The sequence below is a fragment of the Mesocricetus auratus genome, unplaced genomic scaffold (genome assembly GCF_017639785.1).
Source record: "Mesocricetus auratus isolate SY011 unplaced genomic scaffold, BCM_Maur_2.0 Super-Scaffold_100042, whole genome shotgun sequence".
In the NCBI taxonomy this organism is placed as follows: Eukaryota; Metazoa; Chordata; class Mammalia; order Rodentia; family Cricetidae; genus Mesocricetus; species Mesocricetus auratus.
Window position 1 is genome coordinate 7,354,709 of NW_024429219.1, and position 20,646 is coordinate 7,375,354.

Below are 20,646 nucleotides of genomic sequence, written 5' to 3' on the forward strand. Positions count from 1 at the left end.
TAGTTTCTATTATCTTAGAGAGTTTCTTTGTGCCTTTGTCCCCATGCCTCATTCCTGTTAAATGCCAGTCTGTACCTTGTCACCACAGCTGTGTCTTCTCACAGGCTTCATTTATGTTCAGTTACATGTATGTAGTTTCTGTGGTTAGTTTATTACCATAAATGCTTTTAAAGTTGATCCATGTTGGTATACACATTTCACAACTTCTCACCCCTGTGTGTGTGTGTGTGTGTGTGTGTGTGTGTGTGTGTGTGTGTGAGAGAGAGAGAGAGAGAGAGAGAGAGAGAGAGAGAGAGAGAGAGAGAGAGAGAGAGAGAGAGAGAGAGAGATTGTGACATGGAGAGCCACGTAGGGCAGTGGTCAAAGAGCATGTCAGCTCTCTCCTACTGTCTGTCCTAAAGACTGAACCTAGGACATCAGACTTGGTGGCAAGTGTCTTTGCCCACTGTGCCATCTTCACTGACTCCCAGTGTGAGAGTTCTAGGGTTTGTTTGTTTTGTGGTTCCACACAACCTTGTTGGGACTTGGTGCTCAGTTCTACATTTAGCCATTCTAACATGCATGTAGCAGAACCTCACTGTAATTTCCATTTTGCATTTCATAGAGTGACTAATGATGCCAAGCATATTTTCAGGTTTAAAGTATTCCACTTATTTTTATGTGTATGAGTGTTTTGAAGTTTCACTTATTTGTATGTGTGTGAGTGTGTTAAAGTTTTCACTTATTTGTATGTGTGTGAGTGTGTGTTTCACTTTTATGTGTTGAGTGCTTGTATGTGCATTTGTGCACCACATGTGTGCCTGGCGCTGTGGAGGCCAGAAAAGGGCATCAGATAGGTCTGTTGGGACTGCAGTTATAGACAGCTGTGAGCCAGCCTCCATGTGGGTGCTGGGAGCAGAACCTGGGCCCTCTGCAAGAACAACCAATGCTCTGAGCCGCTAAGCCAGCTCTCCAGCCCCCTCTTTTCAGGGGCTTGCTAGTCATGCATACATATTTTATGAAGACTCTTGCAGGCCTTTGCCCTTTTAAAAGCTGCCTTGTCTTTGACTTGTTGAGTTGTTAGACTTTGTCTGTATTCCAGTTCCTCCTGTTTGCATCTCTTGTCTCCCAGCCTGTGATTCACCTTTTCAGTTTCGTGACAGACAGTGCCTTCTGTTGACATCCATTTCTTTTCAGTTGTTTTGCCTTTTGTGGTGTGCTGAGTCTTTCTGTGTCCCACCAGCCAGCTCCAAAAATGATACAGAAACTTAATTATGAAAGCTAAGCCTTAGCTTAGGCTTATCCCATTAGCTCTTATAGCTTAAATTAACCCATTTATAGTCTACATTTTGCTTCATGACTTTTTATCTTCCGTTCATTCTGTATGTCCGACTCCCTCCATGTCTCTTTGGTGTCTCCCTGTGCCTAGATTATCTCCTCCTCTTTCTTTCTCTCCCCGGAAATCCCACCTATACCTCCTGCCTGGCTGTTGGCTTTTTATTACACCAATCACAGCAATTCATTTTCACACAGTATACAAATATTCCACGACACTATGGCCCACACTTTTTATATCCTTGTCTGTCCTGAGACTCGACTTTCGTGTTTTCTGTTTTCATATGGAATCTCTATAGCCACGTAGTTTTTATTCTTTGCTCATGTGTGGCCCATGTAGCATTAACTTTTTGCATACAGTATAAACTCATAACTTTTTCATGTGGATTTTCACTTGTTCAGCACCATTGTCACCCAAGTTATCTTTTCTCCCACAGGATGACCTTGCTTCTTTGTTAAAAGTCAATTAGTCATCAGCATGGTCTATTTCTAAATTCTTCTGGATTCTTGTTAATTAGGCTGGTGTGTGTGTGTGTAATGAATAATATAATATGAATAATAATATATGTATGTATATATGAAAGGTCTCACCCTGTAATCTAGATTTGCCTCAAACTCAAGGCAAGATTCAGCTTTTCAAGAGTTAGAACTATAGGCATGAGTTCTACAACTTGCCCTTCCTTCCTTCCTTCCTTCCTTCCTTCCTTCCTTCCTTCCTTCCTTCCTTCCTTCCTTCCTTCCTTCCTTCCTTTTCTTTCTAAGGGTATCAATGCTAGGCATATGCTCTGCCTTGAGCTATTCCTCCAGCCTGGTTTTACTTATTGGGACCTGTATTGTCTGAGTTGGTCTTTAGCTTCTGGGCTCAGCTTCCTGAGTATCTGAGACTACACTGTACCTGATTTCAGAGCTTGTAGTTCTTCAGCTGTGATGAGGGGTTGTGGACACACTGTTCACTCTCCTCCCTGCTAAAGGTGACATTGCTAGTAGCATCACAGCCCCATGAAAAATGGAAAAGACCGTGTCTCCGTGGAAGTGCATGTGAAGCCAGGCCTGGGATCTGTTGACTGTGGCTGCTGCTTGGCCCCTTGGTATTGAGGCTCTTTGCCTTCATGTGTGACATAACACGTCCAGTGCATAATAAGCTGCCAGAAATCAACATCATGTGAGGAGCGAAACCCGAACTGCCCGAGCTGCTCACTTCTTGTGCACAAAGCTGTGATAGCTCAGACGCTGGCCTCCGGTTCAGTTCTCCCTCTGTCTACATTGCCATCCACAGCCAGGTGCCTCTGTGTTCCCTGCGCTGTAGCCAGACTGGCTTAGTGTGCTCTGCAGAGCCCTCAATTGCTGTCTGTGCAAAAGACCCAGCGACTCCACAGCGTGCCAGGTGCTGATTTGCGGACTGGCTTTTGTCCAGGACCCTACTGAGTGAGCCTGTCCTGTCATTTAATTCAGGGTGGCTTCTGAGTGGAGCTGGCGGCAGCTTTGAGGAGTGAGGCCCACCACCGTAGTCACAGTTCCAGCCTTGATGAGCAGAGTGAAGTGTCTGCCTTGGCCCTGCCCTGAGCTGGGGCCACCAACCTCCCAAGGGCAGTCACTGGCGTACCTTGTCTCAGCAGGATGATCACATGGGATGTTCCAGAGCTGCTGCTGCTGAGCCTTGGCTGGGGCTGAGGAGAATGGCCGTTCTCCTCAGCTCAGGGAGGCATATTCCTGCCTGCTTTTGTCTGCTCCCAAAAGTGTACTAAGAGGGTTTCTCTGTTGATTGAGATTGAGATGGAAAGAACCTGGCAATGTTGGTTTTGTTGGTGTTCAGAGAATAGTTACAGAGCCTTGGAGATGCTCCCCTGCCACCATGGCTACTGTCCCGACTACTGCCCCAACTCTGAGCCTCTCTGAGCAGACCCTCACAAACCGTCCATGCCTGGGCTGCTTCACAGAGTGTGGGGTGTGAAGGTTACACAGAGTGTGGGGTATGAAGGTTACGGGTGTCAAATTTTAAGGGCCTACCCCTTGTCCCTTACCCTGTCTTAGCGTCCCAGTCCCAGAGATGCTCAGGTGTGTGGGAAGTCATTGCTGTCCCATGTCTTTTACAAACCCCCAGGGTGTGGTGCTGGTGGAGCTTTCCGGTCCACATTTGAGTGATGGAGCCTTTGGAGAAGAGCCGTCGATGGGCAGGGTCTGAGAAGCAGGGCCCTCTTGCTCTTGCTCTCTCTTTGGAGACGAGCCGTCGATGGGCAGGGTCTGAGAAGCAGGGCCCTCTTGCCCTTGCTCTCTCTTTGGAGACGAGCCGTCGATGGGCAGGGTCTGAGAAGCAGGGCCCTCTTGCTCTTGCTCTCTCTTTGGAGACGAGCCGTCGATGGGCAGGGTCTGAGAAGCAGGGCCCTCTTGCCCTTGCTCTCTCTTTGGAGAAGAGCCGTCGATGGGCAGGGTCTGAGAAGCAGGGCCCTCTTGCCCTTGCTCTCTCTTTGGAGAAGAGCCGTCGATGGGCAGGTCTGAGAAGCAGGGCCCTCTTGCCCTTGCTCTCTCTTTGGAGAAGAGCCGTCGATGGGCAGGTCTGAGAAGCAGGGCCCTCTTGCCCTTGCTCTCTCTTTGGAGAAGAGCCGTCGATGGGCAGGGTCTGAGAAGCAGGGCCCTCTTGCCCTTGCTCTCTCTTGCTTTCTCACTCGCACTTCTGTCATGTAGCCAAGGCTACCCTCCAACTTGTGAGCCTCTGGCTGCCTCAGCCTCCTAAATACTGGGATGATAGGTATGACCATGTTACCTGGTAGTTGTGCAGCTTTTTAAAAAATTTATTTATGTTACTTTTCATTATGTGTATGTATTTGTGTATTAGTGCAGTGCCCTTGGATACCAGAGGCATCAGATCCCCTGGAATTGGAGTTACAGACAGTTGTAAGCTGTCATGTGGGTGCTGGGAACCAAACTCATGTCCTCTGGAAGAACCGCATGTATTCATAACCACTGAGCCATGTCTCCAGCCCCAACTGTACAGCTTACTCAGGTCGACGAGCTGGCTCAATGGGTATAGGTTCTTGCCACGAAGCCTGATGACCGAGTCTGACCCCTGGGACCCATGTGGTGAAAGGAGAGAACAGACTCAGAAAAGTTGTCCCCTGACATCCACACACGTGTGCATTCATGCCCTTGTTCACATGTAAGTAGATGAATAAATGTGATAACATTTTAAAACGCTTTTTCCGCCTTCCTTCCTACCTGGAGCCATCGGGCTGCTGGCCCTGTATTGTACCTACCCCTGGACACTGGGATGCGTGATAGGAACGTCTGCTGGACTCAGGAAAACCTGTCCTTAGTGTGGGCAGGAGGCGTGAGCCAGGGTGTGCTGCTTCAGTCGAACCTCCTACCCTTGGAGCCATGCGATGGAAAAGAGGCTTTTGCATCTGAGTCTTTCTCTCTTCATTTTGCCACAGACAGAATTGTATCACACATCTCTAAAACGAGTAAAATGGCATTTCAGCTTCTAGTCTTTATAGACTCCCTGAACTTTAGGAAAGATCATTCCGGTCCCTTTTCATTAATAATGAAAACCAGGGGGCAATAAAATGTTCTTAGTCAGAGCCGGCAGGAATGCCGCCGCGGCAGTGAGGGTGCAGGGTGAGCTGGCAGGGAACTACAGGTGTTCTTGGGCCAGGGGAGGGCAGAGCGCCTGCGTGGTGGACAGCTGTGCAGGGTCTGAGCTCCCAGATCTCAAGCTCTGGAGACTGCTTGGCCTCAGGGTCTCGATGTCAGCAGAAAGAGGCTGCGAGGCTGCGCTTGTCCAAGCATGGAAGTTGTGCCTGTGGTAAAGCAGCTGATTCAGCAGACCTGATGTCTGCTAGAGTTGCAGCCTAATACAGCCGCCTTCCTATAGGGTGCTCAGTGGCCATTTGAGGGTTAATGGTGAACGTGGTTTGCTGATTGAGCACCATGGGAAGGTGTCCTCTGGGGCATTGGGTTGCATAGACACCTGGCCCTATGGAGCAAGGACCCTCTAGAAGTGGGGCAACGCCACTGTTTCCCCACATTTTCCTCCTAAAAATGGGCTTCTCCCTCTCGAGAGGTTGGTTGGATTTTACCTCTGGCATGAAGAGCAAGGCTGACTAGAAGAGAAGGGAGGAGCAGTGGGAAGGCCCAGGCAAGGCTTAGAGACTTTGCATTCCAGGGTCCAATTGAGAGAGGTCTCAGAGCCTCCTGTGGAACCAGAGGGAATTGGAAGCACACAGGGATGGCCACAGCAGGTGAGGCAGTCCTTGCCTTCATGGATGACCTTTTCAGATGTGAACACTTCACTGGGCAGCACAGTGTAGTCCAGACAGATTTTGAGGACACCCTTGTTAACTAATACAAACCCCAGAACTCACAAAAGAACACATTGACAGATGTCTGTAAACACGCACACGCACACACAAACACATACACACGAACACAAGCACAGACACACACACACACATACATAAACATACACAGACACATACACATGTGCTTGCCATTTAAGACCATAAACAGAACCAAAAGAAAAGGAATGAGGTATTTATGAGCGCTAGTATCCATGCTACATAAGAAAGTCTCTCAAAAGTGAGGAGGGAAGGAATTGAAGTAGACATGGAAAGCACACACATGCCAAATAGAGAACCACACAAGAGAAGATGGGCGCCCGTCAGGAGCAGAGGGAAGTGCCATTCTGCTGCCACTGGACTGGCAGAATCTACTCTGACGAGCGCACTGGAGCAGGTGCTGAGTGGATGGATTTGCAAAGCCCCATGGACGGAACCTGGCTGTGTCTCCTGGAGTCACGACCACGCTTTCCTTCTGTCCCAGAAGGAATTCCTTCATAGTCTCAGGTTTTCTGACGGCCTGTGTGGGAGCCGACACAGGTCTACAGTGTGTGTGGTGCAGTTACAGATCAGAGAGGGGTCTGTGTGTCAGCAAGGGGGTTGTGTGGAATACCAGACATCTGTGGGAAGACACTGAGAATGGGAGGGAAGAGGAGACTCAGACACGCACCTCTTGCTTTCCATGTGTATAAACGTTCTGGAAAGGATGACGTGGAGCCCTGGGCAGCGGCTGTTGGTGTGGCAGAGGGCGTCTCTTTACAGTACGCTGACTTCTGCTACTTGATGCTTAAACTATGAGTCTGGTCAGAATATGTAAAACAGAAATGGGAGTTGAAGGCTGGGAGAAGCCATTATGTTAATTGCAGTTTTATGGCAAAGATGAGCTGGGCCATGTTGGGGAATCCAGGTGGACTCCATGAGTACAGGGGACTATGGTGGTAAAGGAGACATTCTTTCAATCTCTTCTTACCTTTTGAGAGTGTTGTTCAGTAGTCCAGATAGGAGAGAAGTACCCCCACCTTCTTGGAGGTCGTGGGGACCTGACTTCCCTGGCCAGGCCACATGCCCACTGCCCCAACTCCATGCTCACACCCCACCACCAAGCCTGCACGAGGCCCCGCCCCTCTCCTTCAGTCCTGGGACAGCAGATGGTGGCAGGTGCGTCAGTGAGCTTGCATGCACAGGTGGAGAGGAACGGTGGAGACAGGAGAGCTCTCTGAAACACGAAAGCTGGTTAGAGTCCCCTCTGAGGGTGCCCACAGTGCGCCTGTCTCCTTGCTCCCAGACTCACCTTGGGAGGGAGGCAGCTTTCCTCTCAGCAAGCGTGTCAGGCACCTTGTGGGCAACCAGTCCATTGGCACAGTTTCATCCCTGACTGCCAAGTGTGTCCACTGTGGTCTCTGTCCTTCCTCTTGGTGACCTCTGTTCCAGAGGCCTGGAGAGGGCAGACCAGAATGCATACCTAAGCCCCTCATGAGCCCTTCGTGGGATGGTAGAGAGCCCAACTGTCTCATGGAAATAGAATCTCATCTGGAACTGTGGAGACTTTGCCCACAGAAGACACATCCCAAGACACCAGTGGAAGCCTGAGCCTGGACCCTCTCTACATACAAAGCTGTGACAGTTTAATTTACAGATTGGGCATAGGAAGACTTACAATAGTAAGGTAACTGTGGCAGTGTGCTGTAATAAATGGCACCCCCCCCCCATTGATCCTGGCAGTGTAATCTTGCTGGTGTTTTTTTCCTTATTGAGAACTTTCACTCTTTTCTTTGGAGGGAAATTCTTAGGCTTTTTTTTTTTTAAAGCAGATTCAGATTACCAGTATGTGCCCTCATGCTCTGAGACCATTGTTAAGTGAAGTAAGGGACCCTGAGACAGTCAGTCTGAGAGTCAGGATGGTAGCCACTGTGTCCTAGGTGAGTAGCATATACAGTGTGCATACATGGACAGAGCTAAGTGGAGTCCGGGGTAGGTCAGAGCAGGGTGGTCAAATGCCCTCATGTTAATTAGACTGGTATATACTGTTTAAAACCTTAGGTTGTTTCTTTCTGGAATTTTCCATTTGCTGTTCTCAAATCACAGTTACAGAAAGGAAAAGCACAATAAAGGTTGAGCAGGCCTGTGTGACTGGTTGGTTCTGTGTGGACTGGCCAGGAGCCTACCCTGAGGTGAGAACTGGATGCTCTGTCCACTTCCTCGGCAAAATGGCAAATTCTCTTTCTAAAACTTCCTTGACCTCTGATCTAGATGGGCTATCTTAAACTCTGTGGCCCTTGCAAAAGTGTCCCATACTTCTAGCTTGTCCCAGAGCTAGCCCGGCGTTCTCCTAAAATCTGGAATTCTGACTGTGACACTCCCTCTTCCGCACCTGTCACTGCCGCCCCGCTGCTATAGGCTAGTCCTTGGGTGGTCCCAACCTGCCTTCCCTTCCCCACCCACTTACAGAGCCTCCAGGACACAGGCCTTGGCCCTGTCCCTCAGCACCCTGAGAAGTTGTCTTCTTAGTCCTTTGCGACTTGTGTCTTTAGAGCCTGAGGAGTGAGCAGAGCAGGGAGGCCCAAGTCACCATGGGCCCTGGTTTATCCCTCGGTGTGGTGTGCGTACACTAGAATGATCCTCTGTCCTTTGACCTCATAGGCCAGGCCAAAGGTCCTCCCATCACCTCTGTGATCTGACCCCCAAGGCTGGACAGTTAGTCAGCTCCCAGCTGAATCAGCATCTCATGGTCAGGTCACTCCCTCCCACCTCAGTGTGACAGATGGTTCCGGGAGCCTGGAAAGAAGAGGGAGAGCCGAGCAGATGTTCTGATGGCCACGTGCTACTTTCCACAGCTGTGTGTCTCACTTGCCTGCCAACTGAGACACTCCCACTCCTAGGGAGGGATGCTGGAGACCTGTGCTAGCTTTCTTCCTGTGTTTTTCTTCAATCATTAGGCCCCGGGAGTTCCCGATGGCGGGATTACGGTGCCTTGGCCATCATCATGGCAGGAATTGCATTCGGCTTTCACCAGCTCTACAAGGTAAGTTGCCTCCCAGGGGCTGCAAGTGCTGTGGCCTGCTGCCCTTTGGTGATCAGCGTCTCTCCCGACCCCTGGCTTACACACACAGGTTCTGCACTCTGGGGATGCTCAGCCCTAGAGCACAGTGGCTGTGGTGGACATGGAGGCGCAGAGGCACTGAGCTTCAGCTTTCCTCCCTGCACCCCCCCCCCCCAGCGTGACCTAAAGGCCAGGGCAGGTATTTAGGGTGGAGCCTGGTACCAGTGAGAAGTATGTAAGTTTGAGAGAACAGTCTAGTGGCTAAGAGCTTGGACTCTGGAGCCTAGCCGTGTGTGGTGACCTGACTCTGTCCCAGAGTACACAGGTCTATCCATAAGACGGGGCTGGAACTGATGTTCTGACTTTGCAGTAGTGTGAAAGTGTGCCCATGTCGATACCCTCACTTTGGGTATAATACCCAGTAAAGGAGCTGAGATGGTGAACACTGAGAGGGGCTTTGGTTTTGACAGCTTTGCCCAACGGCTCCAGCAAGTGTTCTGAGTGCACGGTGTCCCTCAATGGTCAGGTATATTAACGCGTCTTCGGAGTATGATGGTTCACGGCATCTGTAGAACTTGTCTCAGGGTTGCAGTGAAGGCCAGAGTCTGTCCTTAAGACAGTGCTGGAGTGGTGCTGTCTCATGGGAAGTCCCTTGGACGCCCTTGTCCCACGCTGGTATTTACAACTAGCCCAGGGAGCCCACTTCTTGTTTCCTGTGGGTCGTGGTACATCTGTATAAACGTGGGGTTTTCCCTGGGCCTTGTGAGTCAGCCAGCCCTCAAAAGCAGCCTGATGCTCCCAGCAGAACTGAAGGCACTCAACAAACACGTTCTCCCTTGAGATCAGTGGAAAGGCCCAGCCTTGATTTGAAGAAACTAGTCTATAAGATGCACAGCCAGGATGACCCCACATACAGGCCTGCTTCCCCTGGAGAGAAGCCATATTGTCTTCTGAGGCATCGCACTAATCCAGCCTGGTTTGGTGACTTTTTTAAAGGACTCTACTGAATTCCCAGGCTTGGAGTGAACTTGCAGCACATGAAATGTGTTTAAACCTTTCATTCTTGGATTCTTAGTTTTTGACTTCATACAGTAGCTAACGACTGAGTTGTGGCAGAATATAACTTTTCAGCGTAGTGTTTGTTCCCAGAATAAGAAATTCCCATGCAGAAATTTAGAAGTGAAGTGTTCCAGGCTTGGGACTTGCCCTCTGAGCTGGTGTAGAGCCTTGTATGATTAGGGCAGCCTCTCTCAGGTCACTGGCTGCAGACAGGTACCAACAGAATTCACAAGTACCAAGGGTCTGTGAATGGCACATGATTGTTCCATTGCCTAACCCCCCCAAGAGAACAGGAGGTGTGGCACCTTGGTTCAGATGTGACACAAAGATTGTCACCTGTTTCCATGGAGCTCTGGCCACCAGCCTGCTTTAAAAGAAAAAAGAAGGAAACATTGAAATGTTGGTCACAATAGTGACACAAGAATGTCTTCAGCATCCTCTGGTAGTTTTCTTTTAAGTTTAAAAAAGTGGGGGGGCTGTCTTGCTTTGTACAGACACAGAGACTTAGCCAGAGCAGTGGCAGCACTCCCTGCTCATGGGCTCTGGCCCCAGGAATGGGGCTGGGGGTGTGGTTGATTATGCAGCTGAGACTTTCTTGACTTTTATACTTAGAAAACGTCAGGCTGCAGTTGATGAGTTCTGCTCAGTTGTGGGTAATAACTCACACTGTGGCTGCAAAGCACTTTGCAGAATAGAAACAGCTTCTGTGCATATGCTAAATGACAGGCTTCCCTCCGAGTCTCTCTTGGAATGAGGTCTCCCACAAAGCCTGGGAGAGCTGCTTTTCCTCCCTAGTACAGAACCCATAATGGAGAATCCCTCTTCTTTTCTGTCTGGAACCCAAATAGACTAAAAACCTAAGTTCTCTCTGGGTAGCACCTGCTAGGTGTGTGTGCCCGTCTGAAGCAGTGCTCTCTCAGGTCGGTGTGGGCCTCGCCCCCCAGATGGGGAGACAGAAGGTCCCCAGGCCCCAAGCTGCTTGGTGGCAAAGCACAGGTTCTCTCATCTGTTCTAACACCTGCTGCCTCCAACCCCTGGACATCCTTGTCCGAAGTCCCAAGTCCTTCAGCCATGCCCCTGCCTTCCCAAAGGGTGGAGACTGGTCCTAGGTGCTCTTGTCTGGTGGTTTTGCAGTCAGCAGCCTTGGCTTTCTGGGTCCCGGGCAGTTTCTCCTCTGTCTCAGTTCTGGGAGCATCTAGGCTGTTTTGGCTTCCTGTGAAGAAAGCCCCATCTGATGTTTAGACGAGTCCAAGGTGCCCTCTTTAGTAGGCTTCCTTATTCCCGCCATAGGAGATCAATGATCCCAGAAGTCTGTTGGTTTTCCCGTCTCTCCAGTAATGTTGTGTTTACGCAGATCTAATGTTGTTTCTGGATGGGTGAGGCAGTTTGTTTCATTCATAGAGTTCAAGTGTTAAAGATTCAGAAAGGGAACAGTGAAAGCTGCTTTTCCCTCACTCCCGAGCAGCCACCACTAGGGAAGTACCCTTCTGCCGTCTCCCTTAGAACTTTTCAAGTAGAATCTAAGAGTGTCGTGGAAATATGTATCTAAGAAAAGTAAGCTTAAGGGGCGAGGTCTCCCTCACAGGGAGACCTTCCCGACCTTGGGGACAGCTCAGAGACCTGGCCTAGCCCTTGCTAGGCACCCCTGGCCTCTCCTCACCCTCTTTTGCTCTTTGTCCTTGTTCCCACAGAAGCTTTTACGAGGCCATACCAAAGTCTGCTAACTTTTTCAACCACTTTTTTTGTAGTATGGAGTGTGTTGGGACTTGAGTGACCCGCAGAAGGTCAGGGCAAGTTGGGTGGTGGGATTTGAGAGGCTGGAGTGGCCACCTCCTCACCTGGTCCCTTCGTGCAGAAGTACCTGCTGCCCCTCATCCTGGGAGGCCGAGAGGACAGGAAGCAGCTGGAGAGGATGGCAGCGAGTCTCTCCGAACTGAGTGGCAGCGTGGCCCAGACAGGTAAAGATTAATGACTCCATCAAGTCACCCCTCAAAGCCCCTCACGCAGCCCCTTTCGGCCCCTCCCTCTCCCTCCGTCTCCACTCTGTGGTGACTTCATTTATCTGCTCTGAGAATCTGTTCACATTTGCAAATGAAGCCGCCGTCATTTCGGTTTAATTTGAAATTGCTTGTTTACCGTCGGCGCGGCCTCAATTAATTATGTTTTTACGGAAAGGCTCCCAACCTCAGAATATTAATAAGGGGAATAAAATGACAGCCTTTCTCAGGGCTGTAAAGTTCATTTTTAATTTCTGCTTCTATAAGGTTTTCAGGGGGGTTTTCAGTGATTTTGCCCCTTCCCTGGAAGAATCCAATGCAGGGTCAAGAGAGTCTGTAATTACTGTGGCTCCCGAGACCCCTGCCACCCCCTCTGTCATCGACTCCACATGGACGACACTCAGTACCTGCTGCCCCAGCCATGGCCCAGATTAGCTGGGACCTGTTGTGGCAGAGGTGATTTTCTCCTTTATGAACTTGTTTCTAAGTGGACGCTGTGAGTCTAAACCTTGAAGCAGGGAGAGGTCCACCTGCCCCAGTCAGGAGTCTCTGTCCCTCACTAGCAGGCACCTGTGCAAAGCTGTCTGGAGCCCTCTAACCCACCTGTCCCATGGGCCATTGCTCCTAGAAGTCAGGACACGGTCATCACAGGCCTCAACAGGTCACATGGTAGTGGGGCCCTGACAATCCTCAATGGGGCAGAACAGAATGGGCAAACGGCTGTGGATGGGACTTGGGCTTCCCATTCCTGGATGTGGTGGAGACCTGAGCCCTCCTGGGACTGACACCATCCTAGAGCACCAAGGACACTGTGAGGCCGGGGAGATGAATGACGGGAGCTCAGGGGGAGCCAGAGAGCCAGGCACATCACAGCCAGGCGTAATTAGAGGGGAGAGGTTTTGGACGGATATACTGTTGACCACGGACAAGCACACAATGCAAAGATGAAGTAGAGACACCAGAGGTTACACACAGTGCGGTGGATCACCCCAGGCACAGATAAATTACCTGGGTGTGGGGGCAGGGCCCTTGCAGATAAATTACACACAGCAGGGAGGCAGGCAGCTTGCAGGTATGTGGACGAGGAGGGAACCTTGGACACTAACTTAGCAGACATGACGCTTTCTTCCCTAGTGACTCAGGTACAGACAACGCTGGCTTCTGTTCAAGACCTACTGAGACAGCAGCAGCAGAAGGTCCAAGAGCTGACCCATGAGCTGGCCACGGCCAAGGTACTTGACTTTGGGCCCTTGGGTCCCCAGGCCAAGGTCTGTTCCATTTAGCTCCAAGTCCTAGTCCTCCCTTCTGCTGTGGGCCTGCTGTCCTCTCTTGCCGTCTTCTGTCATGGGGTGACACTTCAGAGGCTGACACTATCCATCCCAGGAAAGAAGGGGGCACCACTGCGTTGGTGCAGCATTTAACCATCAAGGTTGCTGTTCCTGCTTCTATGCCACCTCCTGACACGGTGATGAACAGCCACCTTCTGCTGCTGGACTTTTGATGGTTGTGGGTCACAGCCTGGCCAAGGAGAAGTCGAGGCAGCAGAGAGGTGCACCGTGGTCCCATGCCTCGCTGCCTACATCTGAAGCAGTCTGCTCAGCAGCAGGCTAAAGGATCAGTCTGGGATAAGGCCCTCCATCTAATATTTGCTAGCTCTTAGACCACGAGAAACTCACTTCCACGTTCTCTGTCTGTCTGTGAGATGGAGCTGTGACAGCGCCTACTTTGTCACACTGCTTCTGTGCGTCAGAGTGGTGTGCCTGGTCCAGAGCCCAGGATTCAGGTCCTCAGCTTTGCATGTGACAGCATCATCCCCAAAGCACCATCTTAGAGGGATCTGAGAGGCAGCATCTATTGGGTCCTTGGGATCCTCTGAAGAATCCCACCTGAGCTACTCCTGGAGAGTCCCTCCAGACTCTGCACAGTTGGATTGCAGATCAGGAAACTAAACATCACAGGGCCCTTGTTGTGAGGAAAGTTCTCAAGGTCCATTCCATTTTACACATAGGCTGTCTCACTTCCTGCTCAGGTGGCTGGGTGCTACCACTGTCCCCTCCAGGCAGCTATAAAGCAGGCAGGAAGGCAGTGTGGTCCCCACTTGGTTGCTGTCATTCAGATCTGTGGCCTGCCAGTGGCCAGAGCCATTCCGGAAATTGGAACCCTCTTTTCAGGCTCTAAGCATGAGATGAAGACCACATGTTGCACTTTAAGGAGTGCTGGACTGGCTGGTTTGGGGGCTGTGGTCTAGAAGAGTCCCCAGTTGTCACAGCTCCTGCCCCCACAGAGCCTTTCTCTGCTCTCCCTGCTGAAGTAGGGCTCTGGCCTGGCACCCAGGCCCACAGTGTGTGAGGACTCCTCTTACCCCATAAACCAAAGATTCAAGCTATGTTTTCTCAGCTGTAACGTAAGTTTTTATATCTGCTTTCCAAACTCCTACTGGAGCACTGTAAAAAATGAAAAGAAGAGCTTTAAGTAATTAAAAACCTACATAAAACTGAAGCCTGTGAGTTTGCTACAACTGTTTTTTAAAGAGTCTGGCTAAAAAGCCCCAGATGTCAGGTTTTATTTCTAAATCCTGGCATCTGGCACCATGTGCGTTTGGAAATCTGAGTCCTTTGTGGCCGGTGAGTGGAAACTGCTCCCTTGTTAATGGGCTGCTGCAGTTTTCAAGGTCTTGGAGAAGCCAGAACAGTGGCTCCCGGGCCTTGCTGTCTGCTGGTCTGGGGCAGGGACCCTATGGGGATGTGTGTGAGGACACTGGCCACTCCCTGCTCCCTCCAGACTAACCCAGTCTTTGTTCCTGAGACCGGCAGCTGAGAGGTTTCTTCTGTCTAGGCTAACCTACAGTGCCCCACCTTGTGTCAGGAACCATGGCCCACAAGGCAGATCCAGGGGTGTCCCCTCAGCAGCCTGGGAGAGCCTCCTGCCTGTCATGCCCACACACGCTGGCATCACAAACCACACAGCCCCCCACAGCCCCACTGTGGCTCCTCCAGGGTTAGTGGTAGGAAGGTGTCACCCCCCCCACCCCGCCCTTTGGGGAGCAGGTTGACTCCTTGTCTCCGGTCAGCTTTGGTTTGTCCCAAAGAATGGATAACATTGTGTGGAGTGGGGTTTGGCTAGCGCATCCTTCTTGACCCTGGGGAGCCTCTGAGGACCCGGAGTCACAGCCAGGAGCAGAGACCCCCAGGAAACGCCATTAGGGTGAATCTGCCATCTCAACCTGCTTAAAGTCAAGGCTGTTGACAGCACGAGCGCTCAGGCCTCTCTCAGCCTTACACTGACAGCAGCTTCCCCCTGACTGACTGGTTAGCGCTGACTTCTTGGGGAAGGTGTGGTTTCAGGGAGGCGTTGTTGAGAGGTAGTTTGTGTTTATGCGTGGTGGTTTAAGTGGAAGTTTCAGATATTCAACAGAAGTAGAAGATTCTCATGGCCACAGCAGCCCCTCCCACTGTCACCTGCCACTACGAGCATGTCAGTGTCTGCGGGAGGGAGATTTTGCACACACGATAGTGCCACCTGCGAGCACGCAGTGACTTAGCATCATTGTATCCCCAGACGGGGCTTGGGAATTGTTTATTGTAGGGTGTTGTCACAGGCAGATGTGACAGTGCAGAGTGGGACACAGAATGGCTTACAGCTCATGCCCCACCCAGGGTCCTCTTAAGTAACCCCACCCTGACCCAGGCTGGCTGCAGGCACCACTGTGACCCATGTTACCTGTGTTCTGACTTTCAGGCTACCACATCAACCAACTGGATCCTGGAGTCCCAGAATATCAATGAGCTCAAGTCGGAAATCAACTCCCTGAAAGGGCTTCTTTTGAATCGGTAGGAGAGGAATCTCAGGGTTCTGTCTTGTCCAGGGTCAACCTGTGTACTGGGGTGGTTTGTGGACTGGCCTAGCAGTCACAGGAGGCACAGGACCCTAAGGGGCCTCCCATACCAGGGGGACAGTGTTCATAAGTGTCACATAAAAAAATGATTGTCTGAGAGGGACACTGCTAAGGCAGAGAGCAGGGGCTGGCTGCGAGCAGAGAACTCATACTGACACAGGGCACGTGGAGGTGGCCGCTCCTTCCCGAGTGTAGCACCTGTCCAGACAGCCTTGTCTCAGACAGCATCCTGCTGAGGGTTTCAGGGTGTGAGAGCTGTGTCAACAGAACCAGACCTCCCCTTGAGAAGCTTCCTGGTGTCCCCTGTAGTAGCAGCACATTGTTCTCAGTGCAGCCCTGATCGGGAGTGACCCGGCGGAAAGCTGGAAGTGTAGTGTGCAGGAAGCTGGGATGTCAGTCTGCCTGAGTGTGCCCTAGCAGGCTGTGTCTGGACATGCGCATGTCTGCTTGGCCAGGGGCAAGACCATGACAGGGGTGGGGTAAGGATGCTGTGATGAGCCTAGGCTAGTGGGCCATGCTTCCTAAAGCCTCCCTCATTGAGATTTTCAGAGGGTGGGGGGCGGCAGGCAGGACAGATGGACGGACAGACATGGGTCTCTACAACAGACATGGGCGATCCGGGCAGGGAGGTTGTTCTCAGAAGTCTGCGACTTTCCAAACCTAGAAGTAGCTGGCTCTGGGCTGGGAGACACACGCAGGCCAGGGGACTCTGAAGCTGCGTCCGTGCAGCTGTGGAGTGCTGCAGGTCTGGTGCGCATGCCGCAGGCGGCCTCTGGGGTCGGAGGCTGACTCTGTGACTGTTGCCAGGAGGTGGCACAGCCCTGGACAGGAGCAGGACTTGTCCTCTCAGCCTTTGCAGAAACAGGACTTGGTGTCATAGTCACATTTCTGAGACATGACCATGCTGACCTAACTTCTCAGGTCTGTCCTGGAATGGGCATCAGTCTGGGCTGGCTGCTGGCCCAGGGCCGAGGAGAGCTGGCCTTTCCTCGGTCAAAGCTTGGGCGCACAGGTTCCCAGCAAAGACCTCTAATGTCACCTTTTGCTCTTAATGCCACTGCTCCCCTGGCCGGTAGCCAGGGTTCCTCACTGCTGCCTTTTACTGAGATTACAGATGCACCAGCCGGGGCTCCTGGGTTCCCAGCCTTGGCCCCTTTGGTCTTTCCCCTGTGTAGCCGCAGGAGTGGAGCAGGGGCGGTGTTGAGTGGGGTGTGTTGGGTCCCAGCTGGCAGACCAGCAGCTGCCAAGGCAGGTGAGTTCCTGTCCTGGGTGGGGTGAGGCTGCATTGGGACAGTGTTGGGCAGCACAGGGCACTTCCGGTGTCCAGCTTGACTGATGAGACCGCCAGTGGGCCCAGAGGCTTTGCTCTTAAAAGGAGAGGAAAAGGACTCTGTCCAGTCCTCCACCTTGTGGGCCTGGAGAAGCTGCTGCCCTCACTGAGCCTTCGGGGACCAGGGGTCAGGGGAGTGTGTGACGCTGGAGCTGGGTGCTGTCACCGACCTCTACCTGCTTCTTTTTCTCTTCCACTGCCAGGAGGCAGTTCCCTCCGTCCCCGTCGGCCCCGAAGATCCCCTCCTGGCAGATCCCAGTGAAGTCCCCATCTCCCTCCAGCCCTGCGGCTGTGAACCACCACAGCAGCAGTGACATCTCCCCGGTCAGCAACGAATCCACGTCGTCCTCCCCTGGGAAGGAGAGCCACAGCCCTGAGGGCTCCACAGCCGCCTACCACCTGCTGGGCCCCCAGGAGGAGGGCGCGGGGGTGGTAGACGTCAAGGGCCAGGTGAGGATGGAGGTGCAGGGTGAGGAGGAGAAGAGGGAGGACAAGGAGGACGAGGAGGACGAGGACGATGACGTGAGCCATGTGGATGAGGAAGACGTCCTTGGGGTACAGAGGGAGGACCGGCGGGGCGGGGATGGGCAGATCAACGAGCAGGTGGAGAAGCTGCGGCGGCCAGAGGGAGCCAGCAACGAAAGTGAGCGCGACTAGGCCTGGCACTTGCCGCCCCGCCCGCCTTCCCAGCACCCCAGGACATCAGTGGCAGGTGGGCATGGGTGTGGCTCTGCCTCCATGAGGGTGGCTGGCAACCCAGGTAGGGGTGAGGCTGTCGTCAGACGCAGCATTTCTGTTCCCCAGCCCCGGTGACTCTGGCTGTCCACAGCCAGGCGAGGACTCCGGAGCCCTGTGCTTAAGCCCCTGCCCACCCTCCTGGACAGGTGACTCGTCCAGGTGTGTCCTCTGAGTATCTTGACTACCTGACTCGTCCAGGTGTGTCCTCTGAGTATCTTGACTACCTGACACCATGCATGGCCAGAGCTCATGTCATCTCCTGCCTCCTGTCACCTCAGTGCAGGGGGAACTGTGGCCCCGGGGTCTTGTCTCCTACTGTGCCCTGGCTTGGCCTGTGGCTTTTTTTTTTTTTTTTTTTTTTTTGCCTGTTCCAAAAGCCAGAGCCCTGGACCTGCTCTTCATCTGTGGGCCTGCCGGGACCCAGCCACCCTACAACCAGGTCCTGGCTGACAGATGCTGCCCTTGGGCACCTGTCCCCAGCCCACCTGCCATGTTGTCCCGGGTACCACACAAGACCACCCTCGCTTGCTGTGTCATGGTGAGGTGTGATGTGCTTCTCCGTCCTGCAGTGGAGCCCGGCAGCAGGGCCTTAAGACCAACAGCCACGTCTGTCCTTCCCACAGAGAAACACATGTTCATTTATGTGATCATGTATAGATTGCAGAATATAAGATATGACTGTACATAATTGTAATAAATATGAGTTGCCATATTTAACTCCTGGCTCTGACCTCATCTGCTAGTACCTGCGCCTCCAAGGTGGGTCTCAGCCAGAGCTCCACCAGGTAACCACTGAGGGATGTAGGACCCTGAGGGATGAGGGCTCCCAGGGACCTGTCCGAGTCGCTCGCCCAGAACTGGAGGGGCTCCTTCTTGCGCTGGTGTCTGTGAGGGCGACCTTCCCTGAGCAGGAAGGGACTGTTACTGTATATAGACCTCCTGCTGTGGGATGAGCCGCCTTCCTTAAATGGACGCGCATTCCCCAGGAGCCTGTCTGCTGGTCCCGAGCGCGTGAGCCCTCCCTGTCTCCCTTTAACCTTCACAGTGTGCTGAGCTAGGACCAGAAAGCTGGAGCAGGAGGAACACCCCTCCAAGGACACTGTCTGCTCCTTCCACCGGGGTGCGGTCAGGCCTGGAGACGTGGAGAATCGTCCTTTCGTGTGCCTTGTGTGTCGTGGGCCTGGGCATGCAGGGTGCCTGGCAGTGGCCGACACTGCAGCTGGGACACACACCCCTCCTGTGGCCCTGGAGTCCCTGCTCCCCATTGTCCTGGGAAAGCAGGGAGGACGCACCAGTGTGGCTGAGGAGTGTGGCTTTGTCCCAGAGGATGTCTACCTCCCTGCTCTCTGGCTGTGACCCTGGTCTCCCTTTATTGCCTCATGTGAACCCCTGGTCCCTAGTTAGAAGCAGAGCCTGGAGAAAGCTCCCTGCACTCATCCTTTTCCTCATGTCCCTGGGGAAGCCACGTTCCTTCTCTCCCAGGGATGACCAGCCTGCATGGCTAGGGGACCTTGCTTTCCCAGGAGCCCCAGGGAGCCCGAGTGTCAGGAGGCAGGTGGACAGCCCGGAGATGTACCATCGGAGGGTTGGGCTTTGCCCCTCTAGTGAATGGGAACATTGTTGCTGGGCTCCCACAGCCCCCTTGGGTTCAGTAACCGTTGTTACTCTTTGTAACTTCTGAGGTTCCCTTACAGGAACCAGAAAAGACTAGAAGGGCAGATACCCCAGGACAGAAGCGCAGCCGGAGTGGGGGCTGGGGCAGGAGTGCAAATTGCTGGCCATGGCCACCTCCCTGCACGCACCCAGTCCTGTCTGTGCTCTGATGTGAGAGCCGGGCCTTAGACCTTACCGCCTCCGCATTTTCCCCACCTGGGGGCGTTACCAGGTCGGAGGGTCCAGGGCACAAGCTCAGAAGAGAAGGGACAGAAACCTGGCTTCAGCTTTTGAGGACAGAGTCTGGCGCAACTTCAGGGAGAGAAAAGCCCCTCCCCAAAACTGCGTGAGGGCTGCCTAATAAAGGCGGCTGCTGGCCGGGGGAAACTGCCCTTTGAAAAAAAGCCTTTCATTAGAAAAATAATGCATTTCATCCAAATAAGGTAAAAATATTTGGAATGGGGCAGAAGTGAGCAGCAGGCAGCGCCTGTCAAGCCCTTTCTGGAAGGGAGCACATTATTAAACTCAATTACGATGTCTTTTTATAAAGTGTCGTTTGGGAGAGGACGAACCCCAGTGCTTGGAGGCTGTGCCCAGCTGTCTTGACCCCCTCCCTGCTGAGCTCCCCTCAGACCCTGGCCTCCCCCAGTGCTGGGACTCACTGGAACTACCTTGGGTAGAAAAGACAGAGTGGGGGGGCTGCCACCCAGGGAGGAAGGATGCCGGGGGTGTAGAGAATTGCGGAGCTTGTCATGGGGTCTGTGGTAGGTATCCCAGGCACTTGGGGGGAAAAGGAGTGCTCAGAGACTATTAAGTTTGTACCCCAGAATATTGGGCTTCTCTGTAGTATACATATGTTTAGGAAAACTTTGTGACTTGGGAGGACTGACTGAGTTGTGGCTTGTGTTGACAGGATTCTCTCTCACTCCTCTGCATGCCGAGTGACTTGCTCACTGATAGGACAGTGGTCTGTGATTGTCCTTTGGGACCCTCAAACTCACTGCTTACTCTGGGGCCCCTCCAGGCTTAAGAAGGCACTGGCTGTTGGGGGTCTAGGCCAGGCCTCTCCTCCGAGGACTGCCCTGCCCCTGCCCAGGGAAGGAGGCAGCATGCTTTATCCTGGTCTAAACACTTCTGTGGGACACCAGAGGAGAAGGCACCAGGGAGGTCCCACTCACGTGGAATGTTCCCTGGGCATGAAGCCCAGGCCTCAATGGTCTTTTGGCAGGTGGAGCCTGGCTACTCTCCTCAACCTGTTCCTGGCCTGGCACAGGGGTCTTTCTTGAACA

The 20,646-nt window shown here is 52.6% G+C and overlaps 1 protein-coding gene across 3 annotated transcripts in view; it reads left to right on the forward strand.

The window, feature by feature from the left end:
- Positions 1 to 18,421, forward strand: part of Pex14 (peroxisomal biogenesis factor 14) — a 146,703-nt gene extending 128,282 nt beyond the window's left edge. For 2 of the 3 annotated variants that reach the window (XM_005079311.4, XM_013120054.3), the window contains exons 5-9: positions 8,582 to 8,667; positions 11,600 to 11,702; positions 12,876 to 12,973; positions 15,480 to 15,571; positions 17,170 to 18,421. In XM_005079311.4, coding sequence (XP_005079368.1) covers positions 8,582 to 8,667; positions 11,600 to 11,702; positions 12,876 to 12,973; positions 15,480 to 15,571; positions 17,170 to 17,623 — 833 coding nt within the window. In that variant the 3' untranslated portion in view covers positions 17,624 to 18,421. The remainder of the gene's footprint in view (positions 1 to 8,581; positions 8,668 to 11,599; positions 11,703 to 12,875; positions 12,974 to 15,479; positions 15,572 to 17,169) is intronic. The other variant, XR_001197030.3, reaches the window with a different exon arrangement.
- Positions 18,422 to 20,646: the final 2,225 nt, after the last annotated feature.